A 20257-nucleotide genomic window follows, 5' to 3' on the forward strand; every position below is an offset into this window, starting at 1 on the left:
AAGTAAAATGCAACAGAGATTTTTGTGTCAAATTTAAATGTTTTACTCTTTATTCTCAGAAGACAATGCAGAATAATTCACCCTCAAACGTAAACTTACGTGAATCTGTGACATAAAGTAATATTTAATCACTTTTCATTCATTCATTCATTCATTTTTTGCCACTGCCCCCCTGTGGTGAGGAACCCCTGCTCCCTTGGACCAGTACCGGGTCTTTAGACGTTCATAAATGGGCTGCAAAACCCCAATAGGAACTAAGGGGGCTGATGTAATGGCCAATTATCTGTATTTATGTTATTTCTGTTTTTTGTTTTTTTTTAAATTAACATTTTATTTAAATATACATTTTCCCATGATTCATGCTAACCCTCACAATGCTATGAACTGTGGGTAATTTCCTTAGACAAACTCTGCAGGAATGCAGACTTGCGGAAAGTGGCCGGGCTCAAAAACTCTGCGATAAATCTTCAATCACTTCATGAATCAACAGTGGGATTTGACCTGAACACTTGCAGACTTACCGGGAACACGGACATTGGGATTCATTCAAAATACAGCAGACCTTTGATTCAAACTGGACTCTTTCTATCTCTACAAATTAAGATGGCTCAAAGCAAAACAGGTAATCAGAAGAGGCAGTTCGATAGGAAGACAGAATTTCAGTGAAAACAGGCAGAGAAAGACGACAGAAATAAGAGGACGGACGCTGAATCATCACAGGAAATGGACTACAAACAAATCATTGACATTATTTTATTTTTCATTGAATAGTTTCTAATTTCTTTTTCCGTGCCTTCAGACCAAGATGTGAATCAGAAGGAACAAACAAATCCCCCTGATTGAGTGTACAATTCTGTCATAAGAGAGAAACAAAGATAATCGAGGTCAATAACGTCTTATTAACCATCATTTGCTCAGCTGTTATGGCATTTTATATACTGTTTAAAGAGGAAATATTTCTTAATAAGCAACAATCTTTAACATATATTAGTATCCTAATCTGAAACCAGCCTCGAAACAGAAAGCTGTTCCCTGGGTCTGTGCATAAGGATGTTGGACAAGTGGCCAAAATAGAATGATGTTTGATCAATAATCAATGCAAGCCGGCCTCTAGGAGACTGCTTAAAGACAGTGATAGACAACTCTGCGATCCACATCCTTCGTAACCATTTAGTTCTCTGTATACGTGCTCTGCGTGACCGTCCCATTCACAGGTATCCAGATAGCTATAACGGTTGATCTCATTTGCTGCAAATCCAGTGTAAAATTCATTGTCTATAAAAATATTGAGATTTACTTGAACATAACCTTCTGACTATGTTATAATAAAAACTCCAGATGTCCGTTGCAGTTGCACAGTGGGATGTACTGTATAAATATTGTATAAAATAAGGCAGTCTTTTTCAGTAGGATAAACCAGATACAAAAAATTTCTGGGAGAAAAAATTTTCAAGTCCAAAATGTTTTTTTTTTTGTTTTTTTTTTCACATATTTCTGCTGTTTGTCAAATGTCGAGCGGTTTACAGCATTACACCAAGAGTAAGGGATTGTTGCAACAATGAATACACACCCGCGCGCCCACACCTGCAAACCCAACACACACCCACACACACACACACACACACACTTGCACGCACACACGCACAAACTCCTGATGATCGACAATAACAGCTTATTCTACAATGCAACATCCCATCCCTGGACAAATCACTGAGACGTAGACATTTTCTAATATTGTTTACAGTGCAATACAAAAGTGTTCATTCAAACTGGTACTGTACTTTTTTGATAAGAAAATAAAAATGTTTAATATGGTAATGCTTCATATGAATAATAATTGTGAATTTTTAATCGAGAGTTATAGTAGTATTTGTCTTCATCAGCTTTGGCTTTTTCTCGCTCTCTTATCTTGAAATTCATTTTGTTCTCATTTATCGACTAATTCATTTATGAATTTTCTTTATTTTTTTTGTTGAATATAGAAAATATGGAACATCTAAAGAAAAATTAACATATCAAATCATCTGTAATTAGTTACCTATGATCATGATGTTGAGGTGTTTGTCTCTCAGCAGTGGCCTAAAGTAAAGATCCACTCCCTGTTCCCCCCCCCGACAAAAAAAAAAGAAAAAAAAGAAAGCATCCCCCTCCCACGTGTCTGTCAGGACAGCGACGTGTCAACTCGGATGTGTTTCTGAAGGACACGTGAATATATTGCCAAAAAAACAAAACAACAACAACAAAAAAAAGCAGTGGAGTGTTCTTTCATGGTGTGGCCTCTAGGGGCAGCGGGAGCAGTCCTGCCTTTGCTGCAGGCGCAGGGATGGAGGTCAAAGGTCATATCCTTCATATCCAGACCACACTTGTTGCTCGCTCCTTCAGTAAACAAGCAGTTTTTTTTTTCTTCTAGTCAAACAGCGACTTCACAGGCAGACAGGAGAGCCACCATGGTAATTAAGGGACGGATGCTTTGCCAGGAGGCCTGTAAGGACCCTCTCTCAGTCGTGTCACATGACCAGCTACACTGCAAATGCCTGAGAGGCACGAGAAGTTCATAAGGATACCGTGTGTCTGTTTGTCACAGTTCTCATCTGACAGGCCTGCAGCTGCCCGTCAAGAAGTCCTTCTGTGGTTTCTGTATGGACGGACATGTGGACGCTCGGCGTGCTACAGAGGCAGGAGAGTGAAGGCGAGGAGGTCCTTTGGCTGGCAGGGAGAGAGACGCCCCAGCACGAGAGAGGAGGGCCGCCCCAGACCGCAGAGTCCCGGGGCTGGACACTGCAGCGCCTACTCTGGAGGCGGTCGCAGGCTGTGCAGCTTCCTCTCGTCCAGGCCTTTCCAGTACTTGAAATTGTTGTCCAAGTGCTGCATAAGATTAGGGAGGTCTGCAAACGCTGGGGAGACGACAAACAGAAGTTGAAACTCAGATGTGATAGTTTGTTTGTGTGTGCTGTGTTTTTTAAAGCGACACCACTGTCTCATTAACACGTTTCTGTGAAAGAGCGCTACTGATTCTTAAAGCTCAGCTCAGGACATGTTGAGTTCCCTTTTTACCTTTTTACATTTATCTATAAATCTGTGTATCTCACTGCGTGTTAATCATTGGATTTGTTTTTATGTAAGGAAACTTGGGTTGGTTTTAACTACAATTCTTACATTGCAACTTTAAGGACATAATATTTTGTAAAATTATGATCGGTTGTTCATCCCTTTAAGGGTCAGCGTGTTTATATTCATAACAATAATTCTGTAACACTGTGAAACTGTGACAGATTCCCCACAGTTTAACTAACTGCAACCCGGAACACAGCAGCATTACAGTATCTCTCCCCAAGCGTGACATCAAAGGAAAATGGCCGCCGTTTATACACGCTCTATTGCCCACAGGTACTTTACAGTAAACTCTAATTCAGGTGCAGAAATGAGTCGTAATACCCAGAAAGTACAGATATCTGAAACATCTTCAGAAGTACAGTAACAAAGGATTTCTACTTAATTACTTCAAACATCTGACAGACTTTTTGTTGAGCGAACCAGAGTGATGCTAACTTTCACGTTAGCCCCCAACAATAACCTGCAGCACATATAACACATAGTTGTCATACAGTGTTTCCACGATGTCTTACCATCCCATGCATCAAACATGTCCGTAATGAAGTAGTCTATGAAGGAAATCTGGGACTTTGGGATGCTACACGTGTTTCTGTCGAACACAGGCATGACCACTGGTAGACCTTGTCTCTTCTCCTCGTCCGTCTGCACAACACACACCAATAAGAAAACATTTTAAGTGCAGTTTCTCCCTGCTGGGTCTCTTCGCATCATTAACATCACCTTATTTTCCTAATTACCTGTGCAAAATACTCCTCTGAGATGCGTCCGGCCCATTCTATACAGAGCTCCTGAGGCCTGCACGGATTGGAGATGTCTGCACACTTAATCAGCATCCGCTTGACGAGGATGCGATTCTCGGGGGACGTCAGGATGCTTTTGACATTTTCCTCATCGCTGTTTCCCTAAAAAGAAAAGAAAATAAAGAAAGAAACAGATCATTAGCACAAAAACGACTCAAGTTCTACTCATTAGCGTCAGTAGATATCAGGTGAACAACTTTAAAAATAACTGTGTTTGTACATAAACCACCACGGGGAGGATAAAACACGGCAGCTGATGAGGGTTTTCTTTAAGGACGAGGAGAGTCTGTGTTCCGAGTGTGTTCCTAACCAGCCCCTGCAACACTTACATGTAAAAGAGGAGCTCAGCGTGCAGTCACATGATGTGCATGATGTGTACGTTTCAAGACTGAACTCAATTATGTTGAGGAGAAGCACCGAAGGTCTATTTTTCTAAGCCAAGATGAGGGACGTCTCTGTTTCATTCAGACCTTCAAGCCATTGTTAACTAAATAAAAGTTAATGTGACACAAAGACCCCCCCCCCCCCCTTTTTTTTTAACAAACTCCATTCCAATTAAAACCAAACACTTAAATGAGTAATGATCTGTGTAAAGCTCTGAAACCGGTGATTTAATTCAAGGAAATAAAAGCATCAAATCGTTTATTCACATCGTTTCTGCCTTTTAAAAAAGGCAAGACGACTTTTAAATGTCTGTGTGAAGCATTCCACACACAGACGAGAAAGATGATACCGAGTTGTAAAATTCTCTCCCCACAAAGATTTCTGTGCCGGGGCAACAACAGGCCACAGGACGCCGTCCCATCACCTCCCCAGCTCTCCTTAAACTATTGTCGCGTGCATGAGCGTTGGACTGAGTACGATTCTGCGACCGTGTGTGACAGAATGAGATCACAATAAAGTGTTTATCCAGTGTCTGAATGCTCCTGTGTGTCCTTTCCCCGCTTGTGACGCACAACACTGATCTATTTAGGAAAAAAAAACAAAAAAAGTGCTAAAATTAGACCGACTATTTTCTACACAGGTATGAAGTGAGGATAAAAGCGATGCAGGATGATTTCTTTGTTGTTGTTTTTTTAAATCTCACCCCGTTCTCCTCGAGAGCAGCCAGTGGCTTGTTGATGCTGTTGACAAATTTGTTGACGTGTTCAAAGTGTTTGGTCATCTCAGTGGCGAGCACCATATCAATGATAGCCTGTCGTAATGTTCGATACTCGTTCCTAGAGAGAGAGAGAGAGAGAGAGAGAGAGAGAGAGAGAGAGAGAGAGGTGGTCAGGAATCAGACGGGTGAAGGCAGGACAGGGGGGAGGAAGGACCAGAGGAACCAGAGAGAGTGAGAGATGACAGTGTGGTAAATAGCATGAAACCCCGTGTGAACAGTTTCTCCCTTCTGACTGCAGTGACAGCGGCGATGAATGGATGCTTTGTTCACCCTCTCCCCCTCTGAGGGGACCAGCACATGTGAGCTATTCTGCTTTGGGACTCAAATCACATTACAACCCCGCCGCTGTCAACACACACACAGTGTCGCTTTCATCAGCAGGCTCAGCTTATCGGCTGTGACGCTTCAGGTAATGTCTGATGTGAACAGTTTTTTTTTTAATAAGAATTTCCATCTGTGGACTGAAGACACGTCTCACACTGCAGGGAGCCGATATCCTCTTAGTTAACGTACCAAAGCAGTGACGTTTACGTTCACGCTGCTCTTCATCAGACTCAGTGCAAATATACTGTAGGTACAACTTCCATATTTTCATCCTGAACATGGTGACCAGACAGTCCAGAATTAAGTTCAGTTGTTCTGATGAGTTAAAGCCAAGAAACCTATAAAAGAAGGGAGGGTCATCACGTCACTGAATCTGTCTTCGGTGCCAGACTGTGACGTCAGCTGTATAGAAGTCTACGGGAGATGCACAGTGAAACACATATAGGATAACCTCCAAGGTGACAGAACGTTTTCCTACCCGAATTTGAGGGACAAAAAAGTGAATTGTGCTCTCTCAGTGGTTGTGTTTTAGTGTCTAACAAACACAGATTCAGTGACGTAATGACCCTTCCTTCTTTTTAGGTTTCTTGGTTATAGCCTCAGAAAGCATTAAAAACTGTTTCTTTTGGCGTTGCCCACAGAAGGGCACTGATGAGGCTCTCCGTGGGCTACAGTGCTGCAGTGTAGCCTTCTGAAATGTTAAAGCCTGCAGCCTACATGAATCATGGCTGTTGTAGTTTTCTGTGCCTCTGCAGTGATGACAGCCACAACGTCCTCCTACCTCTCAATGTTTTTGAAGATGTTGCACTTGTCGTCTCGTGTGGTGATCTGGAAGGCCAGCGCTGCATGGTGGCTCTCGAGCACAGCTGTGTCGTTGTAGAGGATGGCCAGCTCGCTTCCTGCGTTGCACAGGAAGCTGTTGGTGCGGCCCGGGTGGTCCACGTCGTGCACGGTAGCGGCAATCAGGGCAGCTACCTCGTCGATGGGATCCAAACTTTGCTGTTGGGGAAAAGGACATCAGAAACAAGGGGAATATGAAACTTCTAATCAATCAGCACCCTTAAAGAGTTTCAAAATTACTTTTTTGACTTTTATATGTCTCTGTTTGTTTTTGGCTCTCTTGCATGACAGATGCTTTAGAGATGACTGGAATATTCCAGCACTTAAAATGTTTAGGATATTCAACCGGATTATGCAAACTGTGAACACTTTATTTCCGGCAGCAGTTCACCTTCGGTCACATCCCTTAATCATCAGAAGTGTGACGCGGATCCAGTTTGGCCCGCAGACTGAACCAAGAAAGAGCTCCACGTTGTGAGAGACAGCTGTGATTTATTAGTAGGATAATAATATTTAATGTCCACCTTCATTTAGCAGCATTTACAAGCAGCTATATAAGCATTTTGCAGCTGCAATGACATGCTTGATCAAGAACATAAAGAGAATCCATCATTTTGTTGAAAAAAGGAAAAAAACAAAGAGAAACAGTGCAGAGATCATCAGAATAATTAAACTGCAACGTAACAGTTGAGTTCCAGGGATTCAATAACCTTGGGTGATGTAACTTCCCCCCGTTCACTGGCTAAGCCAATGAAAGATCACTCCACTCAGCTCAGAAATAGACAGTTTGGTAATCAGCTTAGCCGAGCGCGCGGCCTAAACCAGTTACTGAGCCACTGACACACTTGGGGTAAAACCTCGACTCACTTGGATAACGTCGGCTCAGATGGGACACCTGACACTCCAGACTGAGCAGAGAGCTGCGATCGAAGAAAATCCCGACGTTTAGGTGCTAAAGGTGTTTTGGCAGCCACACACACACACACACACACACTAATCCTTTTCTCTCAAGTCAAACATACACAGAATATTCAAGTGTTAAGGAAGCATTCGTTTCTTTGGCCACACGATCCAGCGACAACAAGTCACGTGATGAAATGAGTGTTTCTCGTGCAAACTAGCAGACTGAAGACAAGCCGCTGAGCAGAATTGAGGGATTTGTGTTACTCCATAAAAACTGTAATAACATAGAATTTACTGCCAATGTATTCATTTATTTTAACACGTATACACAAGTAACAGCTTAGCGACGCACTTCTGGTTGTTTACTGGTTTGTTAATCCGTTGATGTGGACGAACTATCAGTAGTTGGACCAGCATGCTGGTAGCAGAACAACACAACAGCTTCTCCTTTTGGCAAACTGATCCGCCACCTCACTGGGTCTGAATGTATCCTAAGACCGCCCCTCCGGAAAAGCTTAGTCTGCTCTTATTGGTCGGCTCAAAGCAGGAGTCGCCCACCGTGTTTTCACATCAGCAACTACGACTGTGCAGTGACAGTGGAAACCTGACTACTCATTCGTAGGTTAACTCACCTTGACCCTCTCCTTGCAGAGGAAGTATGCCGTTGCGTGCAGGACGTCAGCTGCATGAGAAGAGTTGTGGTAGGAGTTGGTGGAGTGGTAGTTAGCTTCGATCACTTGTAGCCAGGAGCGCAGCGTGGCCTCGGGGCAGTTCAGGAACTCGCAGACACCAAAGCGGGAGAAAATCTTCAGGCCCAAATAGGTCAAAGGCCTGCGGAGAGATTCAGCATGGCGGATTAACAAAAAGCTCCCGACACAGCACCTGTAGAAGACTTTTAAATGTGTTGCTGCCTCACCGTTTCAAGGTTGCAGCCTCCAAGTTGACGATGTCAAAGTCCCAAGAGTCCTCGTTCTCCATGGTCTGGGCGATACGAGGAGGGATGTCGTTTAACGACAGAGGAGTGATCAGGTGACTGGGGATGTGATGAGGCTCTGTGAGCGAGAGGAGACAAGAAAGGAAGCGTTCAGATGAAGAGGAGGAGGTTAGAAATGTGTTGTTCACTGCCTCTGGACAGTAAGTAACAAAGATATTAAAATATTAAAATGTTTCAGATGAACATTATCTATAACATCTGAAACAAACACACTCCGTGTCGTCCCTCCCGCACGCTTTATGTGAACTTACGTTTTGTGGAAAAGATGTATTCGTTTCCTGACAGTCTGCGTAAACCATCCTGTGACCAAGACAGAAAGACAGCGTCAGGGACCGAGGCAGCAGGAGTGAAACATCGACTGAATACATACAATTCTTCTTTTTGGAACAAGCATCACTACAGTCAGAAAACAGTGAGAACCTTTGGATTGTGTAACGGACACATTTAGTCCGACATCAGTTGAAATATAAAAGTCATCATGATCACCGACACAGACGGACACCAGCTTGGACTTTGGCTCAGTCCAAATTTCTACCCCTGGCAAAGTAAACATCAGCAAATTAGCAGTGACAGAAGGAAGATATTAGTTTGAAGTGTTGCCTCTGACAAACGTTAGCTGGACTGTGGCTGAATGCTAACATTAGCTGAAGGAAGCTAATCGGTAATCAAACCTGCTGTTTTACATTAAAACACGGTTCCATCTCCCTCTGGATTAAACTATAGATCGTCTTTACAGTTGCTAATCAATCTTGAAGCAGTGAAGTTATAATAATTTGTCAGATTTCCTACATTTATATGGTTTGCTGTGAAAGCAAAGCAGTGTGACACGTGAGCTCCCCACCCTGATGAAAATGGCTGACGTGTGAACAACGAAAATGAATCTCAAAATCTCATTTTACCAGCAAAGAGAAGAAACTAATATCTTTGTTCATGTCGATGTGATTTTAAAGAAGATGGACTTCAGATCTCTCTTGCTGACAGAAGCGCATAACAAACTACAGCTGTATCATAAACAAAAGGAAACACAGAACAGAGATTTCCCTGATTTTTTTTTCCATATTACCACTTTTATGAGTGTTCCTTCATCTGTGAGTGTGACACAATATTTTGGAGGCTGCGTTATGTTGACACCTCATATCGTTTCCCCCGCAGAGGGAGTGGAGGGATGAGGCAGCCAAGCTGAGCTTATTAATGAAACCAATATGCAGTTCAGCAAGTGATTACCATATTTATGAAGTGTTATAGTCTTGTCAGAAATGACGGCAGGATAATTTATGTACATATGTCAGATAATCTACTGTAAATTATTCCATCACGGCGTTTGTCTTCCTCTGGGCAGTGCTGCATGCTGGGATAGTAAATGGGGCACATCAGTGAGGTAACACTCCATCGCCCAAATAATCAAACATGATTCTCAGTGGTTGGAACGACGCAGCTCCTCTAGTGCTGTGATTTGTATCAGCTGTGTAGAACAGAGCGTGAGTTAAGAACTGGCAAACTCGAGGTTGATCAAACTGTTTTCAGCCACTAGAGTCTCGTGGTCAGAGTCCTAAAACCTGGAAATCAGTTAATCATTTCTACACATCCACTCTCCTCGTCTCAGAGCCACAGGTGGAAGATACTTACACGTTTTTGTTCTATGACATAAAATTCATCATTAAGTGTCCACCAGTTTAATTATAAAGAGTTAACATGTCTTAAAAACTACAAAAGTTTTCCGGGACATTAAACGTCATCACAGCAAACTAGTCCGTCTTTACAGAACAACTTTAGTTACAAACTGTTCTGACTCTGACTTACAACTTGTGCATTGTGACGTTGTGACATTTATAACCAGACGTTAGCTCACTTACTTTAATTACCTTAATTTAATTAACACTTTGAAAATCACAAAAGGTGATGTTTATCCATGAAGATCATCAAGCTGAAAGAAACGCGTAAGCAACGCAAATTTATTTTCAGCGATAATCCAAAATCCCAAACTGCGAACATGCAAACTTCTGGGTTGGCCGACAGAGATGTCAGCTACTCGCATGCTTGCAAGATGTTTTCTGTGTTAATAAAAACAATTTGCAGTAGTTTTGAAGTTAGTTCTCCAATAACAGATGCTGTTTAAATGTTTCTCTCCAACAACTAAAACAAGAAGCCACAATGAAATCTCTCTGATCTTAAAACAGGATTATGTGTTATTAAACTCCGTCCCCAGTCTTGTACGTCGTGGAAATATGAAAACACTGATAAACACTGTGAGCAGGCCTCCACTCCTCTCCAACAACATTACTGCCACTTGTCAGCAATGCAAATGACAGGCCTGTATCACCCAGTCCTGGGCGTTAGTGCAGTACATGGGTGTGTGTCACAGAGTGAAATGTTTACTTCACAAGTGAAAAAGGAAGAGGAGACTGGCTCATCTTTGACCCCAGCATTGTCTCATGGTGGCGCTGCCTCTGTACACACTGGTTATTTTAAGACTTTCTCCCCACAAAGATGACGGCGCTCCTCTTAATGTTCGCTGGGTCCTCCGAGTTCAGACCCGGCGCAGCTCGCCACAACAAACCGGAGACCGTAAACTATGCAACCAGGCACCTCATAAACCGACACCCTCGTACATAAGTAATCATTTGAACCCAAACTCGCATGGTTTTCTGGTTTTGTCAGCCCTTTATCGGTTATGCAGAACAGATCTCTCTGGGGGTGGGGGGGCGGCTGTGAGTAACAATTCTGTGTATTCACAGAGTACATGTTTAAGTAAAGCCATGCTTATTCATCTGATCCAGAGAACAGGATGTTTCCAGGCCTGTGGAGTCGAGAGGAAGAGGTTCATGTGAGTGTGACTGTGTGCAGAGAGAGAGAGAGAGAGAGAGAGAGAGAGAGAGGGTGGGGTGGGCTTTCCTCTCCAGCCTACAGGAGCACAAAGGACAATCTAACACTTCCTCTGGGGCTGTTGCCAAGACTGCCAACTTGGCACTCTTTCTACTTCTGTACTTCACCGTTGCTGTCTGTTAATCTCTCCGTCTGTCTCTCTCTCTGCCACACAAAGATCCTCAAACAGTCCGACGGCTCCCGCTCGCCCTCCTGCCTCTCTGTTTATTACATCCACCACATTATCACAGGCCTTCGTAGCGGAGCGCTTCACGGACGTTCGCAGACGTGTGTGTGTGCGTGTGTGGTGTGTGTGTGTGTGTGTGTGTGTGTGTGTGTTATCACTGAGGAATTCCGCGAGCGCTCTGACGTGTGTTATCAGCCGGGAGTCGATTCATTCGTAGCGGAAGGAAGCTGTTTGGGTGTTTCGGACTTCTTGAAGGACCCGCTGCTTACCGTCATCAGCCCCCCCACGAGGTCATTGGTGTGGGGGTCTTCATCCTTGGTGCCTAACTGTGGGGAGTAGAGCTCAGTGGTCCTCAGGATCTCCAGTACCCGATCCAAGGCCTCCGCCACAGGCATAGGACTGCTTTCCTGCGCTGCATTGATGATGTTGATTACCTGCACGACAAAATATCTGTGGAATTATTCAACTTTTTCTATCGCTATTTGAGAAGAAATAATAAAAGCAGACTGGCAACAAATAACAAACTAAATATTTTTGGGGAGGACGTCATCTTGGGCTTGATTTCACCATTTTATTGAGCAAACAAATAACTGATTAAAAGAAAACTTTAAAGTGTTCCAGTTCTCAAATCAATGTGATTTATCCAGCTACACTTTATTTGTGAAGGTCGTTACAAAGCCTCTGGGTTTAGACTGAAAAGGCCTCTGTAGTTTAGGTGTAGAGACTTAATTAAAGGGTAACTCCCCTTTAATTCCCTCCAGTGAAGTCACTCAGTGGCTAAGTTGCATTGTGGGTAATGTAGGCACCAGGTTTTAAAAGCAGCTCACTGGTCCAACCTATAACACTGTTGGACTGAACAGAACCAGAGATATCACCTTATATTCCACGCACTCTTCTTCCTTTTCAAGATATGGTGCCTACATTACCCACAATGCACCTTAGCCACTGAGTGACATCACTGCAGGCACTTCATCAGATTACATGCAGCTTCCTCTGGAGCCACAAAAGGCTTTGTACAGATGTACAGATCTTTTTTTGTTTTCCTGAAGAACTCAAAACTGAAACTTAAAAATACATTCCTAAAGTGATTAAAACAAGACTGAACAAGTCTGATGCTCAGTAAACGTACAGAGTGATTAACTTTTATACCCTTGGAGGTTCTAATAAAGGGCAGACTTGGGGAGTAACAGAAGCCATGTAACCTGATTACATAATTAGGATAGAAGCTGTAACTATATTCTGGTGAAATTATAAAAAAGAAAACAAGATGTAATTAGAATACAACTCAAAATAGCACAAATTTAACCGTTATACTTGTGAGTCATGTTACTGACTACATTATCTAAAGAGGTAAGTAGTAACTGTGTTTGAATACATCTCTAAATGTGCCATATGTCAGTGAGTAACCACTAACTCCTGTTACAGTAGCGGCTTTGGCCAGTTAGCTCAATTAGCCGTGCAGCTAGCAGTTTGCACTGGGAGCTCAGTGTTGGAGCTTACGGGACAATGCTAGCTGGTTAGCATGCTAACAGCACAATACTCAGACGTCGTGATATCAAAGCTGTTATTTATTCACATCCTGCTGATCATTTTTGTTTATTTCACGTTTATTTTATCTAAAATTCTGACACTTTGCCTCTTTAAAGCCGCCCTCCCAGCACTGATAAATGGAGCACCTATGGGGAGGTCAGCCAGCATGTGCAAGAACACACACACACACACACACACACACACACACACACACACACACACACACACACACGGTAGCAGCTCTATCAGTGCTTTATTCTGAAGAGGACGATGCCTACAGGGACTGACTGCACAGTCAAGTGATACAGCCGTGGTCTCTGCAGTGTGTCATATGACCCGTCCCCGGGCACTTTCTCTGTATCCGACTACACAGACTGCAGAGCACAGAAACCGACCAAACAGCAGGTCATTCTGGTCCGACGTGCTCGTGTACGAAATGCGGCAACTTATCGCCACATCTCCACTCGACATGGTATGTGTGGCCTTGAGCCTCGGAGCATGTAGCTGTACAAGAACCGCTCGCGGCGACTGTGGCAGCTCCATAACTCAGGAGTTCAGTCATGAGATACGAAGTGCGAATCATGTGACAGACGCTCGGGGGAGGAGAGAGATGAACCCACCTTGGTGATGGGGGCTTCTATAGTCATGGAGTGGATTCTGGCCATTGAGGAGTGTCTTCGCTGTGAACTCCCTGTCAGGATGAAGAAAACAACAAAAAAAACATCTCTGAATGACATAATTCAGCAAACAAATTAAGCTGCAGGTTTTCCAAACACTTCCTAACGAGTGTGTGCGTGTGTCCAATCAACACTTGATGCAAACAGACAACCGCCCAGAGTTTTCCGTCATCTGTCTCCCTTCACTCTCACCATCGCTCCCTCGAGACGTCGTGGATCTGACGTCCAGAGAGCCTTTCCTCCGGTCTTTGTGCTTACTGGATTGGATGTCTGGGGAGAAGAAAACACCTCACGTCAACACGCAGACACAAACACAGTTCAAGTGCAGTGACGAGGCGAACGAGGCGAACGAGGCCTCCATCACGACATCCTTGAAGATAGGATGAGATGCTTTAATCAGTCCAACCTGAGTTGTTTTATCACTCTTAAGTCTCAATTTTATAGGTTTATCACATGTTTGGGTGTTTTAATCCAGTAACATTTTAATAACTTGGTCAAAGTTCAGAACAAAAGATAATAATTTGATGTGATATTAAACATTCTGCGCGTCAAAGAAGCTTCTGGTTAAATCCATAGATATGAAACAGCCTTTATAATCTTTTGTTTTATCTGTTCATGTTGTAACATCCATCTCTGGCATTTAAAGGAGGAGGCTGGTTTCATTCTGGATTTTTCGTATAGTCAACAAAAACAATAAACAGATAATCTCTCAAGACTTCTTTTAACCTTAGTTTTCCTGACATTTGATTCAAGTAAACATTTAGTATCACTCCTTTATTTTACAATGTGAAACGTCAGAATAACATTAGACATTTGATTTATATCAGCTTTTATTTTCTTTACTCATTAATGACTTACTGGGAATGTGGTCAAACAGTTGATGAAATCATTTACTTTTAAAGTAGACGCCTCACCGACTCTGACATAACTGTGGTGTAAAAATAAAATCTGAGCAGCGGTTAAAAAAAAAAGAAGAATTTTAACGACTGAAGCGTCTGACTTCAACTGCAAAGCTTACAAAATAGATGGGCCAAATATAAATTGAATAAATAAATTGTAACGGCCGAGAGCTTTTGTTTTAAGCGTCAGATTCCGGACTAACTGGTGCTTTTGTCGAGAGAATTTTCAGCACAAACTTGATTCTCTTGTGATGATTTTTTTGAAGCAGGATGGCAGACTGTGTGTACGAGGAACAAATCGTCCAGTCTGAACAACTGTTGTAAACACATTAACCTCATTGTTAGACAACAGCGGTCATCACACAAAGGAATAAGATCCACCAGGTTTTGACTTTCACTGTACAGTTGGATCAACTCCTCTTTGGTTTTGTTACTTTTATGGAATTTGTCTGTTTTCCAGACTCCAGAAAGTTAATGTCAGTGATGTAATCGACTTGTCCTCCACACATTTTTCACCTTCACTTCAAGTTTCATGCCTTAAAAGTTGGACTTGGGATGACATTACTCCCAGAGCACAACGACCGACTCTGTATGTGTGATTTTAGAATGATGTGTTTATTCACTGCATCGTGGTTTCAGTTTCATTGAATCTGACAAGTGGAATTAAACCATGTACCAGAACGAGTCTCAGTGAAGTGCCTCTTTATTACATTATGCACCGACTGTAACTTGTCCATGTGTGTCATCACTCAAACGTAAAATAGCCATAAACTAAAAAGAGACAAAGCTTCACCTCAGTGGAATCTTTTCAGTTTGGGTAAATTAAGTTTATAGAGGTTTTTACACCACAATGAGTCATGAGGTGGTGACTGATGAGTCAAACCGTCTGTTCAGAGCAACTGTGTGTTTTAATAAACACATCCATGTTGGTACGAGTGGAAATACAACAAACTGCTTCCTTTTGCGATACGATATTATTACTTAATTCTTACTGTAAATCAGGGTTTTGTGGAGGGAACGGTGAGTGTAAGGTAACCTTATATACAGAAACATGGACATTTCACAAAATCTTATTTAAATACAATAAAAACAGCACAAACAAAAAGTAAATCATGAAGCAAACAAAAGGGGAAAATACTGAAGAGCTTTGCCCAAAATGGCAAAAACACGACACTGGCTTAACACTTTAACATGAGATTAGAAGCATAGTCAACCTTTAGAGCCTCTAATCTGAAGACCTTGTGGTGTTTTATAAGAGCGAGTGTGAAATATACTGTGCTGTAACACGGCGCAAAGCTCCGTTAAAAAAAAAAACAAACTGCAAGTCACTTCTTAGCCAACACAGCAGAGATATGATCCCTGTTTTGTTTGCCTGTCAGGAGCGAAGCTGCTGCGTTTTGAAATCACTTGCAGCTGTGAATCGCCTCGACAGTTGATACCACGACACGGTGACGAACAATAGTCTGGTTTAGAGAAAATAAAAGCCTGGATAACTTTAACAGGGTCAACGAAAAGACAGGATTATTTTTCTTTTGAGACATTCCTCCGCTTGATAAAGCAGGACTGGACCCCACTGACAGTCTTTTGTTAAAATTTGGGTCGTGATTGAAGAAAACAGTGATTGTTCTGGCATGGTGTAACACACAAGCTGACATATTACCAAAGTCCTAGATGTGACCGAGTTACTGTGACCAACATCTAACAAATATTTGGTGCAAATAATCAGTTAAAAATAGCCTCTGTGGATCACCAGCGTAACACTGGAACTAAATGTGCTCCCTAATGACAAACACAATGCTGGTCCTCAGATCCTCAAACCTTGTGACAGATCACAAGAACTTCGATTACTAACTGTGACAACTGTCCAGCGGAGACACCCAGAACCAAATCAAATCTACGCGACTGTCGGAGCGTTTCGAGACGCTCAGCGTCATAAAAATCACCTGTGATGTTATTCTGACGGACCTTACCTGTCTGAGACTCTGCCTGCACTCGTTCACTGGTTTTATCGCTCTGCATAGACAGAAGAGAAACAGATCATCAGAAAACGCCGCCCGGAAAGCTTCTCTCACTCGTTAAAGGGCAACGCCACCAATTAATGTGTGATTACAGGTCTCTGGGAGAACGAAGAAAGTAGCATGAAAGCCTGCATGTATTCTGACAGTTTACCTCCAGTGATGTCACTTAGTGGCTCAGTTGCATTGTGGGTAATGTTGGGACCAGGTTTTGAAAAGGAAGAGGAAGAATACCTCTGGTTCTGATTGATTGATTTGGATAATTTATTTTTAAATGCTTTAGTTTTGGGTTTTCTGCACTTTATACTTCGTTGTGCTTGATTTGGACCTGTTGTCCTCATTTGTCATCTGTTGGTACCAAAAGCAAAACACTTTCATCAGCCCCAAAAACAAGAACCTTGTTTCTAAAAACCTTTCTACAACCAAACCTGAGAGTAAAGTGAACAAAGTACCCGGTGTGATACGTGATCAAGGTGATGAACGAACACCAGTAACATCAAACAGTTTTACACTTTGTTGCACTTAGAGAAGTAATGTGTTCCTCTGCGTATGTGTTTTTGCAGCATCTCAAACAGGTTCGTCTTGAGATTTGAAACGCTGCAGTGTTTGCAAATTTGTTTTTGCACAGCAAAGTTCTGGGAAATTAACAGTTTTATACTTGGTTACATACTGGTGACTTAATAATGTTACACAGTAAAATAAACCCATTGTTCCCACACATCATTTTTCTTCCTGTTCAAAGTGTTATGCTTCATTTTGTTACTTCAGAGGTCCTGCTTATTTCAGAAAGCTTGGGTAAGTTAAAAGCGCACACCTAACGAGAGCTTCGGGTCGCAGGAGGTTAATGTGAGACTGCTTTTCAAAACCTGGCACTGACATAACTCCAAATGCAATTTAGCCCTTGAGTGACATCACTGGAGTAATTTTTATCAGATTACATGCAGCTTCCTCTTCCTCTTTAATTTGTTAAACTGGTGGAGTTCCCCTTTAATAATCAGTAAAACTGGAAGCATGTCTTACCTTATTATTATCATTTAAAGGCCAGTTGATAGACACATAGTGTCTGATTTTTCTGTGAATGACAAAAAGGCAATTAGTGCACCAGGAAAAATAAAGGAATATAAATAGATACAATCATCAACCCTTCATATCTAATCCAATATCATTAGTCACTTCCTGGAGATGCATTTAACATTTAGCAGGACTGAAGTGATCTGGACATACAGTCACTCACCCTCCCTGTCCTATTACAGGTGTGATCTTCACATTTTGCTGAATGCTGTCTCCGTTCTTCTTTTTGGCATAATAAATCCCCTGCCACTCCTGGAGCGTGACGAGAGAGAGGACATCAAACATTTAGGAACAAAACATGATGATGTGAAAATGCCCTAAAAGTGGAAGCGTGACGTTTTTGGCGCAGGTGAGGCATTGAGGTGGGGTCAGAGTATATCAGAGAGCGGCGAGGTGCTTTAATGGGTCAGGGGAGCGCTCCTGGAGTCCGGTGCGCTCGTTTCATGTCCCCGCCCACCTACGGGCCACTGGGGCAGCTTGAAAAGACCCGTCCTGCTGTTCGGCTGTCTGGGATTGACCTTCGCTCTCTGTGTAGTGAGATTACTGCACGGCCATCAACCGCTGTTCTTATGCACATGAAACAGATTGTCTGGACGGCCAGCGGTGCGGACTAACAGCACACATGGATGCACGTGCTCGCATGCATGAACACACACACACACACACACACACAGAGTCTGTAGCACCTCTATGAGAGATCTAAGTGTGACGCGTTAGTCTACATACTGTACAACAGTGATGGAATGTAACTGAGTACATTTACTCAAGAGTTTTAAGGTATTTGTACTTTACTTGAGTACTTCTATTTTCTGCTGCTTCATACTTATCGTACTTTTTAATCCACTACAGACTTTTACTACAGTAGTATTCATGTGAGTAATTGTCGCTTTTACCAAAGTAACATTTTAATATAATTTCTTTACTTTTAATCAAGTATGACTTCACACTCCATTCAGGAGCTGCACCTTGTCACTTGGGTTTGGATGAAAGCACCAGGTGTGCAGCTGAGACATGGATGCTGCTAACAGCTGCTAACTGTAGCAGCTAGTTAGCTGAGTTAGCCACGTAGCTAACTGGGAAGAGTGATGGTGTTTACATCGCCAGCTTTGGACCAAGACTGAACACAGCCTCCAAGACAGACAGAGGCCAGGCTGACGACAAGGATTATATTTACTGTAACCGAGATGATTTTAAGCAGCTCAGAATGAGACTTTGATAAAGATGACAGGTTGAGGCGGGAACAGGACAGGAGTAAGTTTGTAGTCTGCAAGGTATTCATTCTTGTATTTGTTGCCACATTCAAAATCATGATATAGTCACTTTTGCCACTAGCGATGTTGCTAACAAGTGGCTCATGTCGTCCTTGCATGTAATGAATATCACAAACATACAAGGATTAATGTTGATTAATGGTCTAAAACAACCCTAAAACATATATTACACATCACAAATATCTACGTAATCAGAATGTAGTATCAAAAATCACAGTTATTTGATGGTGAGATAAAGAACCACACTGATGATTATGTTTGAGATGATAAATAAATGCACATTACCTTTCCTTTCCGTATGCAGGAATTTATTGTTTCAAGGAGATCAGGCTTATTCTTCTCACTTTTAGGCACTTCTATTATTTCCTTCCCTATTAGCTCGCCTTGTTGGTAGCCCATGATGGACTCGTAGGCAGGATTCACGTACTGCGAAGGAGAGGAAACAACGTGATGATCATCGACAAACAAGTTCAGACACAGCAGTGAGGACGAAGACGATACCGCCTCCGCCAAACGAAACAAAAGTTTTAAAGACAAGCCGACACATTTGTTGCTTATCTCACGGAGCTCAAAAACATATTCTTTATGTTGAGCATGACGCGTTAACACGAGCTGCTCTTCTTTGATGTAAACATAAAGAGCCATTCAGAGCGACAGAGAGCGCCTCTATCACAGCTGAGATCTGAGATCACAAGACATGAAGAAAGAGAAGGAGGGGGAGGACGGAGAGGGAGCGAGAGATGATCTGTTCATCACAACAAAGCAGCTGGAGGTATTTCAGTTGATTAGAGACTCACCTGAATTACTTGATCTTCAGATGTGATCTCTATGGCCTCTTGGCTTTGTTCTAGAGCTGTGAAAATAGCATTTCCAGCCCTTGTACAGAAAGAGAGACAACAGAAGACAAAATCTTTGTTAATAAATGCAACAAGCAAAGTGTCCCGCATGTGTTGATACACAATATACATGCAGACATTCAGTGTTGAAGGAGGGTCGAGCGGAAGTGTGAAGTGTGTTTAACAAACAGCAAACGAGACAGTCAAGCTCATCGTACTTCTTCAAAAAGAGGGAAACTTGAGAGAGAGAGAAGAGACAAGCTCTATTTTTCTGTTTTGTGAGAAAAATACACGTTAGAATATTTCCTTTCTTCAAACTGTGTGAGGTTATTTTGTTCACTTATTAAACTACAGGTGTTTATCAGACTGTTGGCGTTTTCCCACCACACCTGGCTGCCTGGCTCGACTCGGCCTGACTCTGTTTTTAACGAACAGCGTCCTCGTCATGTGTGGAGGTCAAAAGGAGCGGCTGTTAACTGTTAGCAGAAAAAAAGATGCTAACAAAGTTCCACTAATTCAATCAAACAATGACTCTTTATTTGTATAACGCCAATTTTACAACAAAAGTCATCTCATGACACTTTCCAAATTGTGCAGGTCTAAACTAAACTCCTTGATTAATTTAATTACCCAACATTTCCCCTCCATCAGCAAACACTAGACGACACTGCTGAGAAAAAAACTGCCAACAGGAAGAAACCTCGGCGCAGAACCAGACTCAGTGGTGATCAAACAAGTTTAATTTCCTTTATATTCTTGACCTCTGTTATTT

The 20257-nt window shown here is 42.4% G+C and overlaps 1 protein-coding gene across 1 annotated transcript in view; it reads right to left on the minus strand.

The window, feature by feature from the left end:
• Positions 1–736: 736 nt before the first annotated feature.
• pde8a (phosphodiesterase 8A) overlaps positions 737–20257 on the minus strand; it is a 56089-nt gene continuing 36568 nt past the window's right edge. The window contains exons 7-22 of the mRNA XM_037095209.1: positions 19447–19525; positions 18935–19075; positions 17542–17630; positions 17328–17379; positions 16263–16305; positions 13586–13663; positions 13337–13407; positions 11456–11620; positions 8389–8437; positions 8060–8195; positions 7776–7974; positions 6182–6399; positions 5002–5134; positions 3852–4016; positions 3627–3756; positions 737–2894 (exon numbers count right to left, since the gene is read on the minus strand). Of these exons, the coding sequence (XP_036951104.1) occupies positions 2788–2894; positions 3627–3756; positions 3852–4016; positions 5002–5134; positions 6182–6399; positions 7776–7974; positions 8060–8195; positions 8389–8437; positions 11456–11620; positions 13337–13407; positions 13586–13663; positions 16263–16305; positions 17328–17379; positions 17542–17630; positions 18935–19075; positions 19447–19525 (1855 nt within the window). The 3' untranslated portion in view covers positions 737–2787. The remainder of the gene's footprint in view (positions 2895–3626; positions 3757–3851; positions 4017–5001; positions 5135–6181; positions 6400–7775; positions 7975–8059; positions 8196–8388; positions 8438–11455; positions 11621–13336; positions 13408–13585; positions 13664–16262; positions 16306–17327; positions 17380–17541; positions 17631–18934; positions 19076–19446; positions 19526–20257) is intronic.

Source organism: Acanthopagrus latus, chromosome 4, assembly GCF_904848185.1.
Source record: "Acanthopagrus latus isolate v.2019 chromosome 4, fAcaLat1.1, whole genome shotgun sequence".
NCBI lineage: Eukaryota > Metazoa > Chordata > Actinopteri > Spariformes > Sparidae > Acanthopagrus > Acanthopagrus latus.